The following is a 17,629-nucleotide window of genomic DNA, read 5'->3' as shown; positions in this document are numbered from 1 at the left end:
GCCCATATGATATATGCAAATGACCCCTTCAGGACATCAAGTGTTTCAGCTACATGACTTATGAATGCCTATGACTTTTTTGCACTTTTTAAGTTTTTTATGGTTACATTCAAGTCAATAAAGCCAAACTCAACCAGCTGTGACATGCATGTTTCAGCGTTTTTATTGACTTTGTCAGCATAGCATAAGTGGATAGTTTTGCTATTCTTCAATAAAACACAGGGTCTTTAAACCATGCTGATGCCCATAAAGATTAAGGTATCTGCAAAATATTCCAACTAATATCCAAACTAAAAGATAAAAAGGGGACAAACAAACCGTTCAGTAAAACATCACACAGTGTGAAACCTCTGGCTTATCTGGGTTTTCCTTGCAGTTTTTCTAAATGGCTTGTCTGTATGTCCTTTTTACCCTTTGGTTTGGATGTTAGTTGGCTGTAATTCTTGTCTTTGGAGTAACCCAGCACTAAATAGAAGTGAAATTAGCAAGCTCCTGGCATTACAACTCTGTAAGGCTCCACCCTTGCAGAAGCTGGGCAATCAAAATGCAGCCAACACCCACATAGAAACCAGCCAATCAAACATTAGCATTCCAATCCCTTATTGGAATCCAAGGTCATGTAGTTACCATGTGGAACGTTTTTTTCTCAGTAACAGTTGGAACACTCAGTTCTAGAAAGCAAATGACAGTTTTGTAGTATATTGAATTAGCGGGGATCTAGATGGAAAAGGCTTTGTATTCTCCTTCTCATTCTCTGTAGTCTGACTTTCTTCAAAGTATCCCAGCACTAAAGACCACTAAATTGAGCAAGACTTCTGGTATTTAAAGTCTGCAAGGCTCCACCCTCAAAGAAAGTAGACAATGCCACCAGAAAAAGCTAGCCAGTAAAACTCAAGCACTCCAATTCCTCACTGGGAACACTGATCAGGAAGCTGTTACATGGAAGCTCTCAATAAAGGTAGGACCACTGCAGACCCAGTCTTAGGAAGATGAAGATGCCAGTGTGGTACATTGAATCTGCAGGAATCTAGATGAAAGGAGCTTTATAGTCTTAGGTTCATAGATTCATAGGTGTTTAATAGGCTAACAACCACAAGGCCCTTTTTAAGCCTAGACACGCATCCCAAATCTCTGCCAAGTTCTGATACCCTTGATAAGTATAATCAGGGGTTTGGAAAATGAAATATTTACAAGCAGGGTCTGGGAGATGAACCATTTACAGGTAGCCTGTATTCATTACAGACATAGGAAGGTGCCAAACCAGGGATGAATTTCCTATTATCCTTCCAATTGTCCAACTTGTACTTGAACTGGGTTAGGGAGGAACTCTGCTTCACAAGGATGCGGACCCTGTTCCATAGATGGAGTAGTCTCTGGGATACATACCTGTCTCTCCAGTGGGTCCTATTTATATCACAGGCAAGTTTTAAGTCTTTAGAATAGGTAATTCTGGTGCTGCATGTTTTGTGGATATGCGGGAGGTCCATCAGAGTAGGGTCTGACAATGCCCTATATGCCAGGCATAGATCTCCCCTCAAAAGCCTGTAGGAGACAGAATACAGGGCTAGAGCCTTGAATCAGTCTGAATAGGACATTTTACTTATGCCCTGTATTCTTTTAGTGAGGAAACTCTGCGAATGTTCCAATTGTTTGGCTATGCCTGGTTAGGTACATACCAAAGGGAATATTGTACTCGGTGACAGGTCTGATGAATTCTAAATACAATGGAACGATGACTTCCTTGGACATAGATGCCATACATTTGTTTATAAGTTGTGCAACATAGAATGATTTCCTCACTACTCTAGACATGTGATGGTCAAAGGCTAGATTACTATCTATGTGTGTCCCTAAATTCCTAACTACTGGGTCATCTCTAAGGGTTGTGCTGTCAATATGATAGTTACCAGGGGTGAATGTCTTTCCAAAGGATACTATTATGCATTTCTTAGCATTTAGTTTTAGTCCATGGCTCTGACACCAGTTGTCTGTCTATGTCAGCCTCTCCTGGAGAACATTTGTGTCAGTGTGGGATTCAATAACAGCTCATAATTTGCAGTCATCTGCAATTTAGTCAGCCAGAGACCACTGGCATTGCCTTGACTTCAGAGAAGTAAATAACAAAAATGAGCAAAATTGGCCAGGTCAAGGTAGGCAGTGTGAACCATTCTTCCCTCATTCATTACCTGATTACTTTCTCAAAGAAGTCCACCAGGTTGAGTAGGCATGATCTGCCCTTGACAAAACCAAACTAGGTTGGGTCCAGTGAGTAGTCTTCTTTACTTTCTTTGTGGTCTTCTGGTCTTCAGAGTATTACAGCTCTAAAGAACACTGAACTGAACACCCTCCTGGTATTTAATGTGTATAAGACTCTGCCCCTGCAGATGCCTGCCAGTCAAAATGCATCCAAAGCCCCTGCAGAAACTGCCTAACCAACATAAAGCACATCAGTCCTTTACTCCAACCCAAGCTAATGAGTACTTGTAATGAGTTAAATCAGCATAAACCCAGATGGAAAAGGGTTTTGTAGTCTTCTACTCCTCTGTAGTCATGTTTTCAGTGTAGCCCAGCACTAAAGAGTTGATTTGAACTGATAGTCTGTATAGCTCTACCAGAGGTACAGCTTGTGTATCAGCAAACTTTCCTGAGACAGTATGCAAATAGAAACAATGTGGATCAAGCCTGCTTTTGATAGATATTTTCAGTGTTTTTTTTCACTCTGCACTTCTGTGCTATGTATTGCTAGACTAATGTGGTGTGGTCTATGGTCCTGCTTGCTTTTTTTAAGTGGCATGCTAGTGTGTGAAGCATGATGATATTTTATTAATCTACTGGAATATTACTAGAAAATAAAAGAAAAATACCTGAGATAGGAGAGTTGTGATATTGTTATCTGCAGAATGTAACATTGAAATGCAGGCCATTTTCTAAATTGAGGAAGAAATATATCATAGGTTCATGGGTTCATAGGTTGGTACTAGGCTATTGGCCCTAGGGCCTATACAAGCCTAGCCATAACAATTCATTGGCTATTTCTTCCCACACTATTTGCTTCCCTGGACCCCTGTATAGCAGGGTGACTGATGTGATCCCCGGGGTGAATTTCCTATCACCCATCCAGTCATCAAGGTTCCTTTTGAAGAGGCCAAAGAGGTGCTCTTCTTGACATGTATGGGCAGTCTATTCTAGAGTCTGGGGAGTCTCTGCGTCAGGAACCTATCCCTCCAGCATGTTTTGTTCATTATTTTTGTTCATTCATCTGTTTAAGCATTTCAATAAATAGACAATCATGCCCACTATGCCTATAATCTCAGGAATCGTGTGAGTTCTACCACTCAGGTCCATACCTCTTAATCTGTCAGCACAAGAATTTTGGATAAAGCCAAAAATTAGGTATAGATTCTAAATATTGATCTTACAAATTCAGAAAGTTGCTAGAATAACAGGTTAAGAATAAAATGAAAATTTTACTATGAGGCTCAAAACATTGCTTTTTTCATTATATTTTTATTTTCTGGGCTATTTTAATACATCTAAATCCCTCTAAGTGCTTTGCATAAATATTAAAATGTTTTTCTGCAAAATGACTGGACTAATATTAATTTGACCTCATTTTTGTGACTTTTTGTCACCTTTGCAGAATCCATTTCAAGTCCACTTTATATAAGTTACTCTAGACATAAGGACATGATATTGCATTCCTAGATCATTAAAAGACAATGGCAGCAGTGTGAGTCACAAATTTATTACACACCCACACTTAGATAACTATGTATAACAGGAGTGCTTATATATATTTTTCCTGAATGGCCATCATATACATTTGTCTCAGAGCTTGTCTTAAGTTATTCAAAGCAAGTATACAGCTCCAACCAAAGAAAGTAGGTAAATTGCAAACTTTTTTAAGGATTATCATTTTGTAATCCTATGCTATAAGCACTAAAAGATCCACTGCCATCTCTTCTGAGGTGTCAAATCTACCTCTGCAATCCAAATGCTGTTAATCAACACTTCAGAGAACTGGTTCTGCTACTCACCAGTGACTTCATCAGTAGGAAGATGATTTTACATATCTTGAATGTTGGAGAAATGGGCTACTATACTTGCTGTCATGGCTCGAAAGTATTTTACAAGCCCAGTGAAAAAGAAGTACAACTATCTGTTCTTGAATTTCTATTATAAGATTTTATTTAACTGAGGCACAAATGTCTTCATATATTACCTTTTCCTACTTCTGTTGCATTGCTGTGCCTTGGTTTGTTATATTGCAGTACACTAACTTGTAATAATCCTTGGGCATGACAAATCAGTAGTTCTGTGTGTAAGACTATAACACTACTTTTTATAAAGCTGTTACAGTTTCATAAAATATCATACAAAAAAACTATACAAAAAATGTGCAAAAGACCTGTCATTTTTCATGTGTTCCAAGCCCCCCTGTCAGGACAGAACTGTTCAAATCAGGACTGTTTTGCAGAAAGAAAAGCAGGTAGTTAATAATGTTGAGGTGCACTGATACTGTTTCTATTCCTTTCTGCAATAAAGGTAGTGGAAAACAGTTTTACAACTGGCTTGTTAATAGCAGCTGCTTTTCTGATGACATCAGCAGGACTAATTACCTAAGATTATGTGCAATACTTGACAGAAAAAACTACAGGGTTTCCCTTTGTCTGTGGAATGTCATGCAGCTGGAGACAAATTATTATGTCAATGTATGTGAGAAGTTAAGTCTAACAAAAGGTGTGTGGGTTTTTCCTTCTTTTGATTCAAAGGCAAAGTATAAGTTTTGCAAAGTGCATCCCAGGTTGATGGTATCTCTAAACAATAATGGAACCACATTGGTGGGAGAGAAGAAACATAAGGGTTGATTTAAATTGCAGAAGAGGGTGAACTTTTCCTTTAACATGAATTTTCTGAAGTATATAAAGCCTGAAACCTAAACGCCTGTCACTGTTTAGTGGATTTAGCCTTTAATGATTTGCCAGAAAACCACAAACTTTATGAGGAACAGATGAAAAATAGGAGGCAAAGGTCTGGACAGTGTACAAAATTCTGGACATTTAAGATATATGTCCTGATCTTCCCTGCCTTTTGATTACAGAAGTATGCATTTGCACAAGGTCACCAGTGCTGTATAATTTTGGATGTGGCAGTTTCTCTACTGTTTCAGAGAGCTAATATACTAGCAATGAAGACACGTTGAGCTTGAAAAAAGTAACTCTTGAAGACCTGCCTGGAGCATTCAAGTTTCACAGGTTTGTGTAGCTCCACTCTTCCTTACATGAGACAATAAGCAGGCAGCTGGGAATTAAGCATCTGTACCTGATGTTCAGTGTTCTTCTGTCTCTGCACTATTAACACTATTGCTGAGACCTCTGCACATGATGTTCAGTGCTCTCCTGTGTCTCTACCATGAACACTATGGCTGTGATGCCTGCACATGATGTTCAGTGGTCTCCTGTGTCTGTACTGTGAGCATCATGGCCCCTGTACATGATGTTCAATGCTTTCCTTTGTCTCTACCATAAACACTATGGTTGGGGCCCCTTCACATGATGTTCAGTGCTCTCCTGTGTCTGTACCATTAACACTATGGCTGAGGCCCCTGTACATGATGTCCAATGCTCTCCCATGCCTGTACCATTAACACTATGGCTGTGGCACCTGCACATGATGTTCAGTGCTATCCCATGTCTGTATCATTAACACTATAGCTGAGGCCCCTGTACATGATGTTCAATGCTCTCCCATGTCTGTACCATTAACACTATGGCTGAAGCCCCTGTACATGATGTTCAATGTTCTCCCATGTCTGTACCATTAGCACTATGGCTGTGGCACCTGCACATGCTGTTCAGTTCTCTGCTGTGTCTGTACCATTAACACTATGGCTAAGACCCCTGCACATGATGTTCAGTGCTCTCCTGTGTCTGTACCCTGAGCACAATGGCCCCTGAACATGATGTTCAATGCTCTCCCTTGTCTGTACCATTAACACTATGGCTGTGATGCCTGCACATGATGTTCTGTGCACTCCTGTGTCCATACCATGAACAATAAAATGCTCAGCAGGATTTTACTGCTGCACTTTGTAATGTAGCTTGATAGATTAACAGGCTGTGGCACCAGCACGTACTGTTCAGTTCTCTGCTGTGTCTGTACCATTAACACTATGGCTAAGACCCCACATGATGTTCAGTGCACTCCTGTGTCCATACCATGAACAATAAAATGCTCAGCAGGATTTTACTGCTGTACTTTGTAATGTAGCATTATTTGCTTTTGATAGATTAACAGAAGTCAGATGCTACAAGGTCATGGGCATTACCTAAACTTTTGTTCTTTCTAATCTGGTGACTAAACTGCTTGTTGTTGAAGGAAATCTGTGAAATGAGTCAATGAGAGCATAAAAGAAGAGCAAGAAGAGAAATGTGATAAAGAAATAAAAATGTTTGATTTCATTGCTGCAGGTTATAGTTGTAGAAGATGAAAAGGGCTGCCTGAGGCTAGGCTTGTAAAGCTTTTTCAAAGTAGAATTCTACAGTTTTAACTGATGGTACTTGGCAGCTGAGAATTTGTTAACACTGTTAAGCAGTAGCTGTTTGTTTTGAATCCTGTTCAGGATCTGTAGACACCAATAAGATACTGTCTAAAAGAGAATTATTGCATTGTATGTATACGGTGCATACAAAAACATTTTAAGATTTTTATTTTCTAAACTAGTTGCAGGCAAGTGCTGTTCATGTTTTTATGAATACTGATTATATGCTTTATACTTTATTGCTGTATACATTGTTGCAATATATTAATTAAACAGAACAAGGTCTTTCTATAACTGTGAACATACCATAATACAGAGGTGGCTGTGTCCATGTGGCCTTCCTCAGCTATATGGAATATAGAGCTTTGGGCATGTGGTATGGCCACCCTTTGGTAAATTGGTCTAAGCAAAAGGTCTAAATAAGGAATAACCCAAAACACTGACCCAGCCACTAATAATAGTACAGTTATTCTGTTTGTTTTATAAAAAGCAGAATGGGAATGACACCTTTGCAGAAAACAAGGGAAGGAAATTGTTAAAAAAACGTCAGATGAGAATACAGAGGGTGATTTCTGTAAATGTATTTCATGGAGTCTTAACATAAGTAGAAGGCAACAAAAGTGATTAGGTAATTGTATCCTATTTGGGAAACTCAGTAAGGCTTGCAGTAGGGTAGTAATACTAGGTAAGGGCACCCCAATTCCTCATGGAGGGAAAGCATATGCAAGTGATGACAGGACAGAATATAAAATGACATGACCACATGCATACCTCAGGCAGGAATGCTGTAAGAACAAAATGACATAAAGGATAAGGGCACCACAGTAAATTACCCCAGAAGGGTACTGCAAGTAAAATAAATTAGGATAGGATCAGGGTGCAAAAAGAATGTCCTTCAGGAAGGGGAGATTTAGAAGGTGGAGAACTAGACAGAACATGTATTACAACCCTTATATATGTACTTTAAAGAGAGGTTATGTCAACAGGTACAGATAAAAAAGCTACATTAAGTATGCCCTATGTAGGCAACATGCAGATGAAAAAACATAAGCAGGTGAGGAAAGGATAGACTAGATAAAGGCACCCACATATATGTAGTCCAAGGAAGGGTAGTGTAGGGAGCCCAAGCTAGGAGAGAAAAGGCATCTCTATTTATGCACTCCACATAAGGGGTAGAGAAGGTAGGTACTTGAGAATGAGACAGAATAGAGGTAGAACACTTGTCTTTGTACAGAATGCTCTGAGTTCTATTCCCACACCAGGTAGATGGATTGCTGGCACTGCAGTGCAGCTGAAGGGGGGAATGCTGCACTCCTGAGTTTGTCATCCTTTGGCTAAGACATTATATTGAGTATCAATCTGCTCAAGTTGGTGGTAGCTAAATTGGATGTAAAAGATTCCACTGAACCTTTTAAAAAAAGTAGGGAAAGTTCCCTAATGCCCTGGCCAAATTTACATTAGTAGTATAAATGCTACCTTAGGTTTCCCCTGAAAAGAGACCACTAACCTACTGGGACTAACCTGGTAAAGAAAGCCTAAATAAATAAAATAAAGACATTCTTCATCAAAAAGGATAATATATTTAGATGGAATGAGCCTGTTTACTTCATAACACCTTTTTAATGGAACCATGGAAGTATAAGTTTAGACACGTGAGGTTCCATATATATATATATATATATATATATATATATATATATATATATATATATATATATGGATATCCAGAAAAGGGGTATAAATCAAGGTTCTGGAGCACAGAGGTTTGAAGCTGTGACTACAACTCGGGTGACTGTTAGTGACTGCATTATTAGAGGAGCCTGACTGGTATGGATAAGAGTAAAGGGTTTCTACCCACTTGCTTTTCTAACACATGGAGGGGCTTGACTGTACTTCTAAAGCACACAGGGGTGTATGATTTCCCTGGTGGAGAGTGAGCATTCCATCTTCAATACTTTGAAGTTGGTAGGTGATGCTGCTTGTGGGTGATGTCCCCTGCAGAAGTGAGAGAACACCCAGAATGGACAGATCATTGTAAACCCCTTTCCCTTGCATAATCAAGCAGATGCAAGGATGCATTGCAAAAACAGGGAAGAAAGAAAAGGAAACAGCAGAAGCCACATGGATGGTTATCTTAATGAAGGCCTTTTCCAGTTTAACATTCACTTCAGTGATAGGTGATGAATGGACCAATTGGCCAGAAGGGGGTTGATCTGCAGGCAGTGGGGACAAGGTATGAAGTAAAAAGAAAATATTTATGAGGATAGAACATATCATAATGGACTTCTGAGGACAGAATACAAGAAGACAAAAAGGTCCCTGTCTATGTACCCCCTAGGTCAATCTCAGTATGCAACCCAGAAATGGAGTATGAAGAAAAGCTAAATTAGTGTGCGCTCTGCATGTACTTGTTGGGATTCAGAAACCTTACCATCAATGGTAAGCCATTTTTACCACTGGTGGTAGTCCCTTCTGTTTCTTAGATAGCCCGACCACAGTGCTTTGCTCAAAGAAGTACAGCTCCATGGTGAGCTGTCCCTCTGCCTTACTGCAATGAAGCCTTTCATCAGATTTCTGTGTTATTTTCATTCTCCACTGTGAAACTTTCAATTGTTCCCGATTTCACACAATGTCATGGGTTTTACCTTATATTTTTGGTCTTCTACTTGTAAAATTTGTGTTTTTTCTGGTGAATTTTTGAGGATTGCAGCCATTAATGACAGATATTTGAGTTTCAGACTTCATATCCTTAGGGAAATGCATGTTAATGCAAAACCTCCTATTCCACCAAATTTCAAAGTATATAAGAGCAGTATTTAAAATCTGTTCCTGATGTGAACCTTTGCTGTTCATTACTTTTGTTTTTGTCCCTGATTCTTGAGCCAAGAGGTTGAAGGGTATGCTTCACAGTGGCCCCCAGTATTTCTGTTTCTATTTTTTCCCCTAACTTCACTGTGTCATTAAAGGTCATACTATTTTATCCTCTCCATACATGTGTACTGTTGTACATTTCACAGAGCACATGTGTCTTTTCAGCCTTTCCAATAGCATCTGCTCCACTTCACTTGTAGACTGGTCTAATATTTCTTCTCTCAAGGATTATTCTGCAGACCAGTTATAAACCAGTGGAAGACCACATTGTTAGAATATATCCCTTGTCAAATATTTCAGTCAAAGGAGCCACTGGATGTTTTATATCATTGTATACATACAACTTAAGAAACAATATGCAAGGAACATTGTTAAAATTGGCATGTCTGGTTTTCTGGCAGTGCAAAAGACCTCTGTTAGAAAAAAGCATTTGATTTAACACACTCAGAAATTTTAGACTCAAGACACTGAAGGGAGATGATAGGAAGAGAGGGGGAGAGAAAGAGAGGGGGTATTTTCTTGCTAAACATGCTGTCTGTTGCAACTAGGTTGCAGCTACAATTATACCATGATGTATACAATGCCTGATGAAAGACAATGGTTGAGGTAAAAAAACACCAAAGACATTGACTGTAATTTGTTGTTCAGAACTAAGTAAATTTGCCAAATAAAATACATCAAATTTTAAGAAAGTATTACAAATATCAGAGCCATAGAGAGGTAATTTGGTGCCCTGTTCCATTCCTTGATCTGCCCCACCCCCTCATATTGAGAACCAAAATAAAAAAAAAGCTTGTTCGCCTTTGAAAACTGCAGCAAATCATATAAACCATTTGGAGGTTTGCTTTCTACTGTATGTATTGATGGATAGGTGTATCTTTCTCTCTCTCTTGATATATATATATATATATATATATATATATATATATATATATATATATATGTGTGTGTGTATATAGGTTCACTACTTTCAAAAGCTTGAGACCATGTAGCCGAAACCCCGGAATGCCAAAAGATCAGAAGCACGAAATTCAAAACCCCGATGTTCGGAGATATTGACTTAGCACTTCTGGTGTTGCGGTTCAGGTAAGTATGTGTGTGTAAGTGTGTTTATGAGGGGATTTAGTGTGTGTAAGTATGTGTGTGTGTGTGTGTGTGTGTGTGTGTGTGTGTGTGTGTGTGTGTGTGTGTGTGTGTGTGTGTGTGTGTGTGTGTGTGTGTGTGTGTGTGTGATAGACACTGTAACGTGCGGGTGTGAGTTTTCCTTGTGTGTCTGCGATTTCTGAGTTAGAATATTTAAGTAGGAGGGTGTGGAGGGCACAGCTCCCACATGGGGGGTGCAGGGGGGCTTATCTGTAGTGTAGTATGATATGTTTGATTGTGGGAAGAAGCTGTGTGTATGTGTGTGCTGCATGTGTGTTAGATGTTCGGGATTTTAACTTTCGCGCTTGTGTAGTTTCGGTATTTAGGGGTTTTGGGCTTTATAGTCTCGAGCTTTTGAAATTCGGCATTTCAAAACTTCGGGATTCTGTAGTGAACCCATGTATATATATATATATATAGGTCCCCTTCAGATGGTCAAACTTTTAAAAAGCTCAACTTTCATATGGCCGAGACCATATGATCGAACTATTAAAAGTTTGAACTGTCTGAATGGGGATCTCCATAGAGAGTGGAACTGGAAGATTTACATTTACCGCAATGTAGTGCAATCTCAGAGATGATATGCTTAAATAGTGGGGGGTGAGGGGGTGCTTTCCCCCCCTGCTAGCACTGTTAAGTTTTTTTTTTTTTTTGCTTATTTTTTTTTTTTTTCACATTTTCAAACATTCAAATGTTGGATCATATGGTCTCAGTCATATGAAAGTCAAACATTTAGATGTTGGATTATGTGAAGTAGTCCCATATATATATATATATATATATATATATATATATATATATATATATATATATATATATATATATATATATATAATTTTTTTTTTACATATGCATGTGTGTGCATGGTTCTACTTTATAATCGCGAAATACTGAAATCTAGAATTTCAGTATCTCGAGATCATAAAGTCAAATTAGTGTGTTATGTGGATGGTGCCCGGTGTAGTGTGTGGATTTAGGTGGAATTTAAGGTAAGTGAGTGTTTTGTAAGGGTTTTGCATAGGTGTTTGAGTATATGTGAGTGTGTTTGTAAGTTGTACATGTGGGTTAAGGTAGGAAGGTAAAAGTGTTTAAGTGTTGGATGTGATGGCGTTTGTATATGTGTGTGTGTGTGTGTGTGTGTGTGTGTGTGTGTGTGTGTGTGTGTGTGTGTGTGTGTGTGTGTGTGTGTGTGTGTGTGTGTGCAAGGGACTGCAGAATGTCTGGGTGTGAGTTTACTGTCTTTTTCTGTTTGTGCGATCTCGGAGTTAGTATATATAAGTAAGGGGGTGTGGGGGGGCACAGTTTATTGATTTGTGTTTTTGTGTCTGTGTATGTTTTGTATGTTTATTTGTTACAGTGTGGGTTGGATGATGTATGTGTTGTGTGATGTTATGGTGTGTTCATGTTCGTGATTTTGTATTTCACGGTTTTGGGGTTTAGAGATTTCAAGCGTTCAACTTTATGGTCTTGAGATACTGAAATTCGAGATTTCAGTATTTCGAGATTATAAAGTGGAACCGTGTGTATGTATGTATGTATATATATATATATATATATATATATCTATATATATATATATATCTATATATATATATATATATATATATATATATATATATATATATATATATATATATATATATATATATATATATATATATATATATATATATATATATATATATATATATATATATATATATATATATATATATATATATATATATATATATATATATGGTTTCACTTTATAATCTCGAAATGCTAAAATACTGAATTTTAGTATCTCGAGACAATAAAGCCGAAAGTGCAATTACGCGAAACTGCATAATATTAAATGAGGAAATGTCAAATCCGCATTTCTGTTTACGCGTTCTTTATGTGTGGTATGGTTTGTTGATTTAGCTGGGGATTCAGGTAAGTGGTGTTTTTGTAATGGTATTAGGTAGGGATTTTAGTGTGTGTAAGTGTTTATAGTGGTGGGTTTTATGTATTTGTGTGTTTAGTGTGACCTCCCGAAGTTAGTATATATAAGTAGCGGTGGTGTGGGGGGCACAGCCCCCCACATGGGTGGTGCAAGGGGTCTTGCCCCCTTCTTATAGGTAGGGTAGGTGTGTTTGTTTTTATGTTGTGTTTGTCTGTGTTGTTTTTTTTTTGCTGTAGTGTAGTTAGGTAGGTGCATGCATGCTTGTTTGTGTGGTGATGTGTGTATGTGTATGATTGCAATTTTGAATTTCACGGTTGTGGGTTGCCGTTTTTTTGAATTTTTGGCTTTATAGTCTCGAGATACTAAAATTCGATATTTTAGTATTTTGAGATTATAAAATGGAACCATATATATATATATATATATATATATATATATATATATATAAATATATATAAATATATATATATATATATATATATATAGGCCTTTAATCCATTACAGATCTCCAACGGCACTTTCTGTCGAAGCAGAAATCACGGAACATACATAACCGAAAGTGCTGTTCACCGAAGCTGCACTTTCAGTTATGTATGCTAGTTGTGCCGGTCGCACTACGGTGCGGTTAAGGGATAATTCCCTTTTCCCCACTGTAGTGCAACCTTGGAGTGAGAATATAAAAGTAGGGGGGTGCAGGGGGGCTTGCCTCTGCATAAAAGAATATTTAGTATTTTTTTTTTTTTGGACGGACTTTAATGAAAGCGCTTTTTCGGTGAAAGCGCTTTCGTTAAAGTGTGCTTGGGAATTTTGGATTTGGATTATTGAACTTTCGTTCAATAGTCCTAGATCTATATATATATATATATATATATATATATATATATATATATATATATATATAGATAGATATATATAATTTATATATAAAATGAGAAAGAGAGTGTTCTGTTAGTGACCACTGTTTGGTATATGCACGATGAGTTGTCTGGCTTTTCCTTTTGCCAGCTTGCTGTTCCTTTTTTCCTTGCTATTCTTCTCTTTTTAATTTACAAAAAAAAAAAAAAAAAAATCATCCAGTGTAAAAAAAATCTAGAGGCATGCAGACTTTCTGGAAATGAAGAATAATGTGAAACAGCAGTAATGGAAAAAAAGTTGGAAGATTAGAGAAACTCTGTTTTCCTAAATGGATATATGATTCTACATCAACGAAATGTCAGTTTGCAGATTAATGATGAACATTGTAGAAAGAAAAATATGGTTCAGGCAGTAGAATTCTGGTCTCAAATCAGAATGCTTCTGGGTATGATTAATATGTCTGTTTAACAGCTATTAGTTGTATAATTAATGTGCAACCAGCACTGCATTCGTAGTCAGTTCCTTCATCACATGGTTCATGATCGCATTTAGCCTGGAATGTACCGTTCATTCATCAGCATTATTTCCATAAAACTAGAGATAATTAGTAGCAAAATAAACTGAGCCTGAGAACAGGATATGAAATATTTGTTAGGCTATACAAATAATTTATTATTTGTGGAAATGTGGTTTTTACTTCTGTAAAACAAGAGCTTCCTTTTGATTCATACAACTAAACATGTTTTTAATGCAATTCGTAATTTCATAGCATGTGTCTCATAGTTACAAGTCTTGAGAGTCAAATTTGGAATCCTGAAGATACTATAAGTGACAACATGGTGATGCAGGCTGGAGTTACACAATATACACAACATAAGCAACGAAAATAAATCAGATAATTAAATAAATGTTCGGCCTGCCTCACCCCTCCTTCTTCTTTTCTGCTGCTGCAAAATTGTGATGGAAATAGGAAAGGACTGGTTGGGACATTTTTGAATTGCGCCAGAGACCAAGTGTCATCCTTTGTCCTGCATCTTGCAAAACATCTTTTGTGAAAGAAACCTTGAGTATTTCTTTTTATATTAGAAATCGTGCATCCTAATGTTCTGAAAAATTATTTTGATAATCTACTTCTGCTTAAAGTTGGTGTTATATCGTGGTAAGGAAGGAGACCACACGGTTTATGGAGTTGTAAGGCTTTTCTTTATTAAGAGCCTCCAGGTGCGCACCCATGCTTCTTCACACAACTTCTGCAAGTCATCTACTACACAGAACCAACAAGTTACCAGAGAATATAGAACCAACAGTACATGCTGAATTCCCCACAGCGCCCCTACAGTACAACAACCACATTACCAGCCCGAATACTACATTCCTCCCCTTTTAAGCTAAGACATACTGTCTTACATAAGCAAAACTAGGGAACAAGTTCCACAATGCATTTAATCATTTACTTGTAAATAACAGGCTAGTTATTAACTGGTTACCATACCATCTACTATTTTTTTAAGGCTGGTAATCTATACATGTACTTTTATTAACATTGATAGTCCTTCAAGTAACTAGGTTTAACCAGCACACGCTTAGAACGGCGCAGTGGTACCACCTTAGGTGACTCTGGTGTCACTTTTACCACTTCAGGTATCGGTGTGTCCTTCCCTGGAACGGTTGGATCTTCAGAAACCTCTCCTTCCACGTTCTGGCGGTCTCCCTCAATTTGCGATCCTCCTGCCACTGCGAGCCCTGGTTCCGAACTTAACGATAGTTCCGAGGCCAGCAGTTCCATGGCATCCTTCTTCTGTTCGCTCCGTAGAATTTGGTCTACATGTCTCTTTACCAAGAAATCTCCATTCAATCTCACCTGGTACGACAATGGTCCAGTACTCTTGACAATGAACCCTGGAATCCACTTAGGTCCATAACTGAAATTTCGCGTCATCACTGCATCTCCTTCCAGAAAACTTCGCTCTCTCCGTCGTCTATCATGACACTCTTTTTGCCTCCACTGGGTCCCCTCCACCTTAGCTCGGACATTTGGATACACTAGATCCAACGTGGATCTCAATCTACGTCCTTGCAACATCTCGGCAGGTGACAAACCCGTGGTAGATTGTGGTGTAATACGGTAGTTGAATAACACCCTTGATACTTTTGCTGCTAAACTTCCTTCCCCAGACTTTTTCATCATTGCTTTAAAAGTCTGAACAGCTCTTTCAGCACAACCATTTGTAGCTGTATGGTAGGGTGCTGATGTAATATGTACGATTCCATTTTTTCTCAGAAAACCCTTGAACTCTTCACTCGTGAAACATGAAGCATTATCGGATACAATAGTCTCAGGCAGTCCTTGACTACTGAAACTCCTCCTCAAGCATTCAATGGTAACGAGAGAAGTGGGTGTCTTGACTTGATAGGCATCCATCCATTTCGAATGAGCATCCATGATTATCAAAAACATGGCCCCCATGAATGGTCCTGCATAGTCTATATGAAGTCTCTGCCAAGGTCTACTCGGCCACTCCCATGGATGTAGTGGCGCCGCCACCGGCAAGTTGCGATTTTGTTGACATGTTTTACACTCATTCACAACGACTTCAATCTCGTGGTCCAACTTGGGCCACCAAAAATAACTTCGGGCTAAGGCCTTCATTCGGGTAATGCCCACATGACCTTGGTGCAACTGCTGTAAAAGTGCCCTTCTTCCTGGGGATGGAATTATCACTCGTGCCCCCCACAAGACACATCCATCTTGCACACTCAGCTCTGTTTTTCTCACTTCATAAGGTCGAAAAACTGGATCCGTTTGTTGAACTGGCCAGCCTTGCTGGACCCACTGAAACACTCTAGCAAGCACCGGATCTTTGTGTGTCCAAACTCTCAGTTCCTTAGCAGACACCAACGTTATGTCTTCCATCATCAAAACTCGGTCCTCCACTTCCTCTTCTTGGATAGGCCCTGGCATCGGCAAACGACTTAATGCGTCTGCATTACCATGGTGTTTTCCAGGCTTATAAACAATCTCGTATTCATAAGCTCTCAACGTTACAGCCCATCTCTGAATGCGAGGAGAAACCATCTGCGGCACTGCCTTCATCTCGTTGAACAATGACAACAAAGGCTTATGATCCGTGCAAATAGTAAACTTCCTCCCATAGAGGTATTTGTGAAATCGCTTGATTCCAAACATCACAGCTAAACCTTCTTTATCTATCTGAGAATAGTTTGACTCCGCTTGTGTCAAAGTTCGTGACATGAACCCAATGGGTCTCTCTTGTCCATCTGGCATCCGGTGTGCCAACACAGCCCCTAATCCATAGGGTGAGGCATCACATGACAAAATTAAGTCCTTGTGACTATCGTAATGCACCAAAACCTCTGAAGATTGCATTAGTTCCTTTGACTTTTCAAATGCTCTGTCCTGTTCCTTTTTCCACGACCATTGAGCCTCCTTCCTTAACAACTTATGTAAAGGAGCTAACAGTGTTGACAGATTTGGCAGGAACCTGTTATAATAGTTGAGTAAGCCTAAATAGGCTTTCAGTTCTGTAACATTTGTGGGTGCTGGTGCCTGTTGAATGGCTTCCACTTTATTTGGCAGGGGGTGTAGGCCTGATGCATCCACCTTGTAGCCCAGGAATTCTGCTTCCGTTGCCATGAAAGCACATTTACTCCGTTTCACCCGTAAACCTGCCTCTCGCAGTTGACTCAGCACCTCATTCAGCGTCTCCAGATGCTCTCGGATATTCCTACCCGTCAACAGGATATCGTCTAAATACACAGCTACCTTTGGAATTCCTGCCACTAGTCCCTCCATTATTCTCTGAAAAATAGCTGGACTCGAGGAAACCCCAAAAGGTAAACGATTGACTTGGAACAAACCTTTGTGTGTGTTCAGGGTAACATACGTCTTTGACCCTTCTTCCAGCACTACTTGTTGATATGCCTGACTGAGGTCCAGTTTACTAAACCTTTCACCTCCCGACAACTTTTCAAACACATCCTCCACCTTGGGCAAAGGATACTGCTCCAGCTTCGAGACTTGGTTCACTGTTAACTTGTAGTCACCACATATACGAACAGTACCATCTGGCTTTAATACTGGAACAATTGGTGCTGCCCATTCCGCAAACTTTACTGGTTCAATTATACCTTGCTTAGTGAGTCTCTCTAACTCAAACTCAACTTTCTTCTTCATCGCATATGGTACAGGACGGGGTTTGTAAAATCTTGGCGTTACGTTTTCTTTCACGTGTATCTTCGCTGGTGGACCCCTCCAGGTCCCCAGTTCCTCT

The 17,629-nt window shown here is 39.0% G+C and overlaps 1 protein-coding gene across 1 annotated transcript in view; it reads right to left on the bottom strand.

Annotated features, from left to right (window-relative positions):
- LOC122810698 overlaps positions 1 to 17,629 on the bottom strand; it is a 164,986-nt gene that overhangs the window by 145,966 nt on the left and 1,391 nt on the right. The window contains exon 4 of the mRNA XM_044082263.1: positions 14,911 to 17,556. Coding sequence (XP_043938198.1) covers positions 14,911 to 17,556 — 2,646 coding nt within the window. The remainder of the gene's footprint in view (positions 1 to 14,910; positions 17,557 to 17,629) is intronic.

Source organism: Protopterus annectens, chromosome 9.part0, assembly GCF_019279795.1.
Source record: "Protopterus annectens isolate FY-2018-M chromosome 9.part0, PAN1.0, whole genome shotgun sequence".
In the NCBI taxonomy this organism is placed as follows: domain Eukaryota; kingdom Metazoa; phylum Chordata; order Ceratodontiformes; family Protopteridae; genus Protopterus; species Protopterus annectens.
Note: the sequence above shows the minus strand (reverse complement) of the source record. Positions and strands in the feature narration are given on the sequence as shown.